Source organism: Pelodiscus sinensis, chromosome 5 (genome assembly GCF_052426305.1).
Source record: "Pelodiscus sinensis isolate ZL-2025 chromosome 5, ASM5242630v1, whole genome shotgun sequence".
NCBI classification, from domain to species: Eukaryota; Metazoa; Chordata; order Testudines; family Trionychidae; genus Pelodiscus; species Pelodiscus sinensis.
In genome coordinates, this window is record NC_143056.1 from 90,198,048 (window position 1) to 90,209,655 (window position 11,608).

The following is an 11,608-nucleotide window of genomic DNA, read 5'->3' on the forward strand; positions in this document are numbered from 1 at the left end:
TTACAAGGCTGGCCTCAAACCAAAAACCACACTTGGAAAATGTTGCACTTTTAATGGCACCCACTGGAAAATAAATGAACTAAAAAACATACAGTTGCCGCTGCTTAAATAAATGTTATTAACAAATTCAAGTTTCAATAACTAGTGTGTGATCCTGCAAACAGCTCCATGATTAGCCCCTTGGAATTCAACAAAGGTATCTGCAATAATAAGAGTTTACAATATTTACTACTGTCCAGTTTTGTCACATTCAGATTTATTCTTCAATTTGATTTGCTAGAAAAGTTTGTTTTGGAATACAGCAACAATTACTATATCAGCTAAGCAAACTAACAAAAAACAAAAACAAAAGCAAGAAGTCATTTCAGAACCCGCTCTGCTAAATCAAAGAGGAAGGAAAAAAAAAAAAAAGCAGAAAACCAAGTTCTCACCACTGGCAAATTCTTGAATAATACCATCGATAAAGCCACAGGGATTGGGAATCCATTCGGTGATTTATGGAACGATACTGGAGGCAGGAGACAAAGCAAAGTATTTCAAATGTTGCATTTGGTCTCTACCTCAAATAGAGATATCAAGCTTTTTAAAATCTAAGATGCCTCAATTTCTGAGACACTTTCAGCCCTAAATTAATGGCAGGTGTAGACTTACCTGGAGATCGGTGCTGCAACAGATCAATCATCAGAGGTTGATTTAGCAGATCTAAATCAACCACCGATTGCTTTCTTGTCAACTCCAGTTCTCCACCGTAACAAGACGCATATGGGAAGTCAACGGAAGAATTTCTCCCATCAACCCCCCACAATGAAGACCCCATGGCTACTTGACCTAAGGTACAACAACTCCAGCTACACTATTCATGTACCTGGTGTTGCATATCTTCGGTTGACATTGCCCTGTAGTGTAGGCCTGCTCTAAGACATAGAGGATACTAAAAAAAGCATGAAGTCCACCTCTTAGTTTGCACACATGTGAATTAAAAGTGACATTGCAAAGAAATTGCTTTTATAAAGACCTTTTCACCCTAGGACCTCAAAACATCATAAATTATACCTCAACATCCATAGAAGGTAGGCATCATTATTGACATATATGGCTCAGTAAACTGAGGTATAGAGCGGCTAACTTACCTACATCTGGACAATATGACAGTAACTGAGCAGGAAATAAAATTAGAGAGTCCTGATATCAGTCTCATGCTCTAGCCACTACACTCTCGTCTGATAATATCCAGTCATTTACCTCACTTATTTAGCAGGTCCTTAATCTAAGGCTGTTCAAAAACGCCTAAGTAAAGTAAATGTGGAATAAACTGATTCCGAAAACAACAGCTGGCCTCAATTTCAGCTCAAATCATCAAACACACTGGTTTAAAATTTAATTCAAGCAAGTACCAGCCACACCTCACAACAGGGTCACTTGCTCTTGCTGAAACCCACCTTAGCAGTTCACACTTTAGTAGTCCTAGTAGTTTCTCAGATGTGCACCTGCTCCTGGGAAAGCCTCAGAGTGCACTATATTTGAAGGCAGTAAAAGAATTCTAGACCTCAGGCCTCCCAACTAATATCACAGAGGTGACCAGGACTCAGAGAAATTGAAAGATGCTATACAGAGAAGAGGGAAAGAAAAAAGGACAAAAGGATATTTCAAGAGGTAGTAAACTCAGATAAATGTAGGGAAGTTTGTATGTACGTATCACACTGCTGACTCACATTTAGCTTGTGGTGCACTATGACCCTTAGATGCCATTTTTGCAGTATTCCTTCCTAGACAGTCACTCCCCATTCTGTATGTGTGAAACGGATTGTTCCTTCCTAAGTGAAGTATTTTGCATTTGTCCTTATTAAGCTTCATCCTGTTTACCTCAGATCATTTTTCCAGTTTGTCCTGATCATTTTGAATTAATACCCTATTCTCAAAAGCACTTGCAACCCCTCCCAGCTTGGCATCATCTGCAAACTTTATAGGCTGGGAGCTGACATCATCTGTAAACTACTGCTTGGATAACCATTCTCATGCAACCACCTTAGAGTAGCCCCATCTATTTTGAATTTCCCTAATTTACTGATAAAAAGGTCATGCAAGAGTGTATCTAATGCTTTACTAAGGCAAGGTATATCATGTCTACCACTTCCCCTTTATCTACAAGGCTTGTTATTCTATCATAGAAAGCTATCAGATTGGTTTGACATGATTTGTTCTTGACAAAAACCTAAGTAAATGACTGTTAATTATCATCTTCTTATCTTCCAGTTGTTTGCAGATGGATTCCTTCATTATTTGCTCCTTTATCTTTCCTGGCACAGAAGTAAAGCTGACTGACCTGTGGTTTCATGTGTTGCCCTTATTTCCCTTTTTATAGATAGGCACTATATTGGCCCTTTTCCAGGCTTCTGGAATCTCTCCCATCTTCTATGATTTTCAAAGAGGATAGCTACTGGCTCAGATATCTCCTCAGCCAGTTCCTTGAGTATTCTAGGATACTGAAAGAATGTTCTACTTAATCTCATCACCCCCAAGTGATATAAAAAACTAATAATTATAACTAAGGTTAAGATTTTGTCACGGATATTTTTAGGAAAAGCCATGGACAGGCCATGAGTAATAAAGAAAAATTAATAGAAGCCTTGACCCGTCTGTGACTTTTCCTAAAAATATCTGTGACAAATGGGGATCTGCGAGTTCCCACACTGCTTGCAGCAGGGCAGCGGTGGTGCAGCTAGCAGCTCCTGGGGCCCCCTACATATGTTGAGTGTCAGAGCTCCAAGGTCTCCCACCACACATAACCGTGAACTGTGGAGGCCCCGCAACTTGCACGTAGCTAACTGGAGGTGGTGGGGTACTCCTGCTGTCCACTGCCCCTGGGGTCTCCACTATGACCTCCAGGACTAACTCATAGCCGTAATTATGACATTTGATAAATACACAGCACTATAGGAACAGTCAGAAAGAAACAAATTCTATTTACCTGTATTGCATCTTCAATAAATACTACAGCTTGGTTTATGTAAAGTTCATGGTCAGCTCCTGCAACTGTGAGGTTAAAAGAAACAGTGGTTATTTATGATACCTGGGCAAACCCCGCCACACTAATTATTACTTATGTTACCAACTAGGCATCCTCATCATAGCTCAAGACCCCAGTGTGTTAGATGTTGTGCAAAATACAGAATAAAAAGATCATCTGTACCCCCAAAGATTTTACAATCTAATTCGGGGTGGGCAATAAACCAGTAGTGGTTGGTCAGGGTTAGCCCTTGGTGGGTCATTGCCACTAAATTTACCTGTGCCTCTGCGGATACTGGAAATCACATCTCCCATTGGCCACAGAACATAATCTGGACAATGGGAGCTGTGGGGGAACTGGTGCCCCTATCTGTGCCTCTTCCCACCACTCTCGTTGGCTGGCAATGACAATCCGTGGCCAACGCAGCTGCCATCGCCTGTACTTACGGAGGCGCAGGTAAATATAGCAGTGGCAACCCGCCAGAGGCTAACCCTGGCAGACTGATCCGGCCTGCAGGACAGTATTTGCCCACCCCTGAAATAGAGGGATAGTGACTGAAAGCAGAGCACAAAAACAGTGAGATAAAAAAAGTCAGCAGAATATGCAGAGGCCTCAGCACACAAACTTGCTTACCATGGTCAAATTGTATCACGATTTTCAATGTGGATTATGAACAGATTAAGCTTCCTTTCCTACCTTATAAGCACTATTTGCACTGAGTGACTATGAAATAAAGACATCTACTTTGTTTTCACCATTTACTCAGTGCTTATTTATGCCTCTCTCTCAGACTCTGCAGTGAATCAATATATAATCAATTTCACTTTTCAGGCTCTCCTGCAGCCTGTTTGATTACAAGATTTACAGATCATTTGTTTCAAGGAACAGGAAGGAAGGAGAAGAGAAATCTTTCCTTATCAGAACGTAAAAAAGATAATATATAAAAATGAGCTTTTACAAAACCAAAGGCCAATGGAAATGTTTCTCAAACTTTAATTTGGAACAAAATGTGTCTGAATTGTACCTAAAATGGTTCATCTCATGCAAAGAACCATGCCTCTCAATTTAACTAGGCCTACATGTGAAATGCAAAGTGTGGCAGTGTGACAAAGTGAAGGTTACAAAAAATTATTAATTTGGGGAATTTAAAATGTTTTGTCAGTGTTAACAGTTCTTTAAAGTAAATAGCTCTTTCTATAAACTTTTCATTATTTGTTATTTCTGATGTAAACATTTTTAACAAAGGTGCATAAAATGTGTGTGGACCACTGGTAACTCCGGAGTCAAGGAACAATATCACTCAAAATGTAGTATAAAGTCAGAACTATGTAGGGCTGGAAGGTACACCATTTATATCCAGCCTCCTGAGCTGAGTCAGGACCAAGTATACTTACACCTTCCTTGTCAAGTGTTTGTCTAATCTATTCTGATGGGGATTCCACAACCTCCCTTAGAGCTCAACTACTCTTTTGGTTAGAAAGTTTTTCCTAGTATCTAACATAAATCTCCCATGATGCAGAGTAAGCCCATTACTTCTTGTCCAACCTTCAGTGGACATGGAGAACAAGTGATCCCGATTCTCCTTATAACACTCCTTAATCTATCTGTAAACTTATCAGGTCCCTCCCTCCCTTCATCTTCTTTTCTCTAGATATCCAGGTTTTTTTATTTTTCCTCCTACGTCAGACAGGACTTCTATTTTCAAGGTCTACTCAAAAGACACACACATCAAAGACTTCTCTACAAAGGGAAATTTACAATAATTACTATTGTTAATTGTTTTTAATTACAAGTCCTGGAACACTGTGCTAAGCAATGTACAAACACAGAACATAATGGTATAGCTTTACCTCTATAGTTATAATTCTCTTTGTGGCCACTCTTACTCAGAGTAATAGTGACATTTTTTCAGTTTATCTGATGTTGCTAAATTACATTGATAATTGTATCATGCCAGTAAGTTGCCTCAGGTAAAAATGAAGCTCTGAGCAACTTACAGAGAGCACTTAGTAACCGAATTTGAGCATTTGATGCCCAGAAACTTACTATTTTGCACACAAAAATATCCCCTCCTATACAACAGGCTCCCAAAACAGTTAGCCAGAGAAAAGGAAAAATGAAAGAAATTCTGTTGGAGTGATTTCTAAGCAACTGACTCTTACCCAGTTGTTATCACAGCAGGCAAAAAGGACTGCATTTCCGGTCAGCAAAAATCAGAAATAAAGAAAATCAGAACAATATATTTAATAGAGTGTCAGCCAAATTCTTTTCTGGTAGCATACAAAATACGTCAGTTATCCAGATGTACCTTTTAATAAAGACAGAGCTTCAAAATTCTGCACCTGACTTGATCCCACTGAACTGGATGGAGCGGTGCCACAGAGTGAAATGAGAAAAGAATAGGGTCCTCCCTTTTCATATCAACCTGCAGCTATTGCTCTTATATACACCAGGACATGATCCAAAGCACAGGGAAAAGATAACAGTACATACATAATAAAGTAAAACAAAGCATCACTACATGATAGTTGTATTAGCATAACAATGTATAGGTCATCTAATCCAGTACCCTTTACCAAGGCAAGACCAAATATTCTCTAGACAGGTTAGACAAATGTTTGTCAGGGTTTGCTCTTGAAAACCTCCGATGATAGCGTTCCACGAGCTTCATAGGTGATGTGTTCTAATGCTTAACCACCCTAACAGTTAGGAGGGTTTTCCTAATGTCTAACCTAAGTTTCCCTTGATGCAATTGGAGACCATTATGGAATAATCAGTCCAAAATTCACTAACAGAGACTGTGATAAATTATATACTTCCACCTTCAGTTTGACTATATGCCTTTGGTACCAAGGAATCTTTGATTGCCCCAGTAATTAATGTAGTGAAGGGAACCAGAGACAGTCCATTATTGTGGGGGGGAGGAAAAGAGTCTCCCTCAGACAACAAATGATGACAGGGGCTCAGTGCTGCATTTAATACATGCCAGTGACAGGCTCTAAAAAGCTTGATTTTGAAAAGAAAAGGGGCCAACTCCCCATGATGTTCCTCTAGCTGATAGAAATTCAGTACCAGAACCTCCAGCTTATCCCTGCAAGGCATGGCAATCAAAGAGGCTGACTAGGACATTATGAGAAAAAAAAAAAGATCCCATAGCTAGTTGAGCTTTTCCCATATCTTTGGTTCAAAAGCATAACGCATCACTAAGCAACATTCACCACTGCATTGTATTCCCAGGTGACACTGATCTGAACAGTATTCAATTTCCTAAGAGATCAGGAAACAATTTAAAAATTTTACCGCATATCAGTGCGTAACGACCACATATTTTTTTAAATAGACCCTGACATCAACCATGAAGACAAACGCAACAGAGATTAAATTGGTTTTAAAAAAATACAGAGGCTTCTTTCAAACAGCAGAAAAGGCCTTTATTAGTCTTATCTTTATAAATCTTAGATTCCCCATTTCAGTGACCACAGAACCATAAAAGGCGAAGCGGCCTAAAGGAATAGTGTCAGGAACTGAGGAGAGAGTGTTGTATTTTTAAAAGCAACCCATGTGGACTTAATTTCTTTCCTATTGATTTCTGTAAGAGAAATGTCAAGGCAATCCTGAGCACCTTTGAAAATCCCACCCTTAGGTTTTATAGTAAAATATGTTTGCAGTTCTACTAAAGACAGATTGTGTGTGATTCTGTACTATCATGAATGTGCTACTCAAAGTCCTAGTTTACACCCAAAGTTATGTAGACATGGCTACAGTGCTCAGGGGCATGAAAAAAAAATCATATGCTATACTACCATAGCTATGTCAGCCTAACACGAGTATAGGCATAGCTAGGTCAATGGAAGTCATTTGGAAAGATGAATTACATACAATGACAAAAAAAATCCTTCTATAGATATAGAAAGTTTCTACATAGTGCTACAGAGGCATATCTGTATCAATGCAACTATGTAGCCCCCACAGTGTAGACATGATTGCATCCAATTCTTCCATCCTTATATGAGCAGTATTTAACATGAGTAGTGACACAATGGTGGCATTCAGTTCAAGAGTGCTACTTAAGTCAACTCAAAAACTGAGCCTCTTACAAATAATTATATAAAGTGCCTACTACAAAAAGCTTGTCCTCTAAGACTGGGATTTTCAAAAGACTCATAAGGGAGTTAGGTGCTTGATTCCTACAGAAATGTGTTAGGTGTTATAGAGTTTAGCCATCCAACTCTTGTTGAATTTCAAATAAGAATTAAGCACCTGCCTGCTTCCCTTTGGCTTCTTTGAAAATCCCAAGCTAAAGGCAGCATGAAATTTAGCTTATACAATTTTCCACATGTCCCCTTCCCTTAACATAAAGCCCACTTAAGTAGTTTGCACCTCTTGTAAGAGAGAAGGGAAAAAAGCACTTAGCTCTTAACATAAAATAAACGTGAATGAAAACAGCATGATGCAGGAGTAGAATATTGAAAACAGCTTAAATCTCAAGTCATATTGCTTTATTTCACGCATTGTCCCCAGTCAGCTAGGCTCATCAAAAACAAGCATGTAAATAAATCAATGGCATAGTGAAGCTATGTGACAAATCAAATCCACATGCCTGTTATGTATATATACTCCGTCTATAGCAGTGGTGGGCAACCTGCAGCCTGAGGGCCACATGCAGCCCATTAGGGTTCTGCGTGTGACCTGTGAGACATTTTGTTCACTGTTGCCCACATGCAGGGTTGCCAGATTCCACTGATTTCTGCCTGTTTTTTCCTAAGAGTATTACTAAAGGGGAGTACAAAGCGAGGATACATGAAACGAGGTGCATGCTGATTGCACACAACATTGACTGTAAGAGTTGTTCATCCCATCAAAGCCTGCTACAGTTCAATCAGCACATCCCGCAAATTCTAGGTACGGAAGCTTAGTTAGCAAAACTACCCTATCCCAGGAGACCAACTTGGTTACAACAATCTTGTGGTCCACTGAGATGAAGGAGGACACTCATGTGGCCCACTCACTAGCCTAGGTTGCCCATCAGTGGTCTATAGCAGGATGTTAAATTTCAATTAACTGACTCAGAGTCCCCCACTGGCCCCAGGCTCCATGCAACATTTCCACTTTGAAATGTGCAAGAGCCCCAGCAGGAACTCTTGTACATTTCAAAGTTGGAACACTGTCACTGCGCCCTTGCCCCCTCCCACAGAGCTGGAGCTGAAGGGGGGAAACCAGCTTTTAAGATGGCTCCCCCCATCATTCCCTCCCATTCCCCTCCCCCTTTGCTGCCTCTTTCTGACATTTACTACATTTAAATGAAGAGTCACAAAGTGGGGAGGTCCCGGACCCGGCGCAAGCTGGGACTGAACCAGGCTTGCCCAGTCTGGGACTTACACCCACTGCCTGCAGGTCTGGCTCCTACTACATTTAAACTGCAGAGCCACAGTGGGGGTAGTTCCTGGACCCAGTGTGAGCCGGGACTGAGCGCCTTTCCTTTTTGACTAATCGAGTAGTCAATACAAATTGTATCAACACGATGAACCAATTACCTGCCTCTTAACATCCTTAGTCCAGATGGGAAGCCACTTCAGTGCCCCTTATTCCACAATCAACTATTTCATTTCCTTCCCCATGCTGACTATTGCTCGTCTAGATTATGATTACAGGCATCACTCTTCAGTCTCTGTTCTACAGCTGCCACCCTAAAGTCACCAGGGCCTTGGTTCTGCAGGCACTAATCCATATGCTGTAGGCCCTGGAGTATATCCTCTGGACTGTACGTAAATGGCCTTGGCACTGCAATTGGGCTGATATAAGGGACCTTTTAAGTACCATGCTCTAGATGAGGGGTAGGCGACCTAGAGCTTGGGGGCTGAACCTGACATTTTTTGGTTTTTTTGGGGGGGGGGGTCTTCTCACTTTTATATGGTCCTCACCTGATTTTTTTCTCTGGGTCAGCAGCCCCCACCCAAAAACGGTTCCCCACCCTTGCTCTAGAGATGCTCCAGTTCAGTGTTTCTCAACCTTTTTTATAAAGTACCCCTTTTTCAAACCAAAAAAAGTATAAGTACCCCCAGGACCTACGGTTTTCAGACATGCAATGGTAGAAAACAAAATTGTAACACATTTGTTTAAACAACTTAATCGCAGCTAGGCAAGCGATGAAATTAGTGGCTGTAAAAAAGTACAAAAATAACAAAGCGCTTGTAAAACTTACAACAACAATTCAGTTTTCTCCAAGTTTCAGTTGTGCTGACGTACCCCCCAGACTTCCCTCGAGTACCCCAAAGGGTACTGGTACCTCGGTTGAGAAACACTGCTCTAGGTGCCCCACACAGCGGGCGTGCCTAGGCTTTACGGGGCAAGCCCCACATCCCCGGGATCTCCGCGCTCCAGCGCATCCCTCTGCGGGGCACCAGCCGCAGGCTCCCCCGTCCCACTCACCGTCCTGGGCGGCGCTGCAGGCCGCTGAAGCGGAGCACTCGCCGGCCCCGACGGTTCCCGGGCGTGAGTGGCCGCGGCCCGCTGTGCGGGCAGGCAGCAGAGGCTCCCTCTCGGCGCCGGCTCCCTCCGCCATGGACAGCGGCGGCTGCGCCCAGACCTCCCCGGCAGCAGTTGTCAGGCGCGGCCAGCCGGCCCATAGGGAAAAGCAGGAAGGGAAGCAGCGCGCACTCCGCAGGGGCTGGCCGGGGTGCTCCGCCCGCTCCACGTCACCCGGCAGAGGATCCGCCTCATCCCGGCTCAGTCCGGCTGCCTCTAGCGGGACTGCAAGGCAGCGCCGCGACCGGCAGGCGCTGGAAAGGGCAGGCACCGCAGGGGTAGTCAGGGCTCCGGTGGGAGAGGGGCTGATGCTCCCAGGGATCCTGGATGCAGAAGGGTGTGTAGGTGCGGGATCTGCCAGGGGCTGGCGGGGGGCGTAGCCGGGGGACTGGGGCATGTCCTGCAGCCCCTCTTTCCTGACACTGCTGCCCCATGCTCGCTCCTTCAGCTGGTAGGTTCACCTGTCCACAGGCGAGAGTCCCACAGTAACTCCTGCTGCCTTGGTTCACACTGAGCAGAACTATGAATCTCTTAAAGGGCTGGCGCCTAGTTGCTAACACATTATCCTTACTACCACTATTGTCTGGAAAGCACAACAGGCACAGTACTGGCACAGTTGCAAGGCAGAAAACCGGAATCCAATCTTTAAAAAATGTCAACTGAACAGTACAAATCAATTTCCGGTTGTGATCCTGGAGTAGTTCTGGTTTCTCCAAAGTGCTCTATAGCTAGTCGACATAGCACTTCATTTGCAGTAAGCATGGACCAGATCCTCAAAGGTAGACAGACACCATTGGGAAATGAGGTGCCTAAATACATTTGAGGACGGGGGCAGAAGTGAAAACCTTTGGCTAATATTCAATACATAGCATTAAAATAACTTATTTAGAGTAGCATCCAATGAAAGGCGAGGTGGCACTAGTAGTCCTACTATACAGGGAGCGACCACAGATGGAATTAAGAGCCTCATTTATGAACTGTCATATCATTCATAACATTTTTTCCAGATGACTGAGCACAGAATTGGGAGTTGGAAGGCCCTGTCTCTGCCACCTATTCAACAGAAAGCCTTGGCCAAGTCATCTCACCTCCTGTCTCACTTTTTACTATCTACAGTGAAGATCTGACTATGCATCCACTTCTCAAGAGTATTCTGAAAATTAGTGGCAGTTGGTTATGTGCCGTGCTTTGAACATGTAAAGGACTATAGAGATTATTATCTGTATTACAATATCACCCAAAAATCCCAATTACAGTATATAATTACAGTAAATAGGATGACAGTCCCTACCCTGGAGATTTATGCTCATTATTATAAAATGTTTTGCAGTAAGTGATCTAATCACCTGCCACATTGGTTTTCTTGGAAACAGATAATTTATGGAAGGAATGTAGTCAACTCGAAATTTCACTTTTCATCAAACCTTTTCTTTGTTTTAAGTGATGCAAGTATTTTCCACCAGGCTGTATGATTCAGAATAATTAAACCTTCCATTCTCACCATCTAATTCACTGATTGCATTCGGGATATTACATTTCGATTAATCAGCTAGTTGAGTAGTTGATGGAATTTTCATCGACTACTCGATTAGTCGATAAAGGGGGTGGGCTGCTCACTATCACAGCTGCACCTCTGCCTTTTAAATGTAGTAAGAGCAGCTCGCAGCTCTTAATATATTTAAAAGGCTGAGGCACAGTGGGAAGCCTGGGGTGAGCAGGGATTCAAGCAGTCTCCGCTCGCACCAGGTCCCAACTGCTGTGCTTTTGCCTTTTAAATGTAGCAAGAGCCCCATGCTACATTTCAAAGGCAGAGACACAGCAGTTGTGACCCAGCACGAGCAGGGACTGCTTCAGTTCCTGCTGGCCCTGGGTTTCCCGCTGCATCTCTGCCTTCCCTCCTCCACCCCGCCCAGAGACAGTGCTGGGGGGAACCAGCTTTTAAGCCGGCTCCCCCCAGCACCTGCTCCTGCTCCCCATTGCTGCTTCTGATACAGAAGCATCAAGGTTGGGGGGAAAGCGACTAGTTGAGTAGTGACTCGACTACCCAATAAGCTTATGCTTATCGGGTAGTCGACT

General features: G+C 42.9%; 1 protein-coding gene across 2 annotated transcripts in view; it reads right to left on the reverse strand.

Annotated features, from left to right (window-relative positions):
• The window catches only part of TPCN2 (two pore segment channel 2), a 52,543-nt gene extending 42,820 nt beyond the window's left edge, over positions 1–9,723 (reverse strand). The window contains exons 1-3 of one of the 2 annotated variants that reach the window (XM_075927710.2): positions 9,437–9,723; positions 2,969–3,033; positions 432–508 (exon numbers count right to left, since the gene is read on the reverse strand). In XM_075927710.2, coding sequence (XP_075783825.2) covers positions 432–508; positions 2,969–3,033; positions 9,437–9,569 — 275 coding nt within the window. In that variant the 5' untranslated portion in view covers positions 9,570–9,723. The remainder of the gene's footprint in view (positions 1–431; positions 509–2,968; positions 3,034–9,436) is intronic. The other variant, XM_075927709.2, reaches the window with a different exon arrangement.
• Between the last annotated feature and the right edge of the window lie 1,885 nt (positions 9,724–11,608).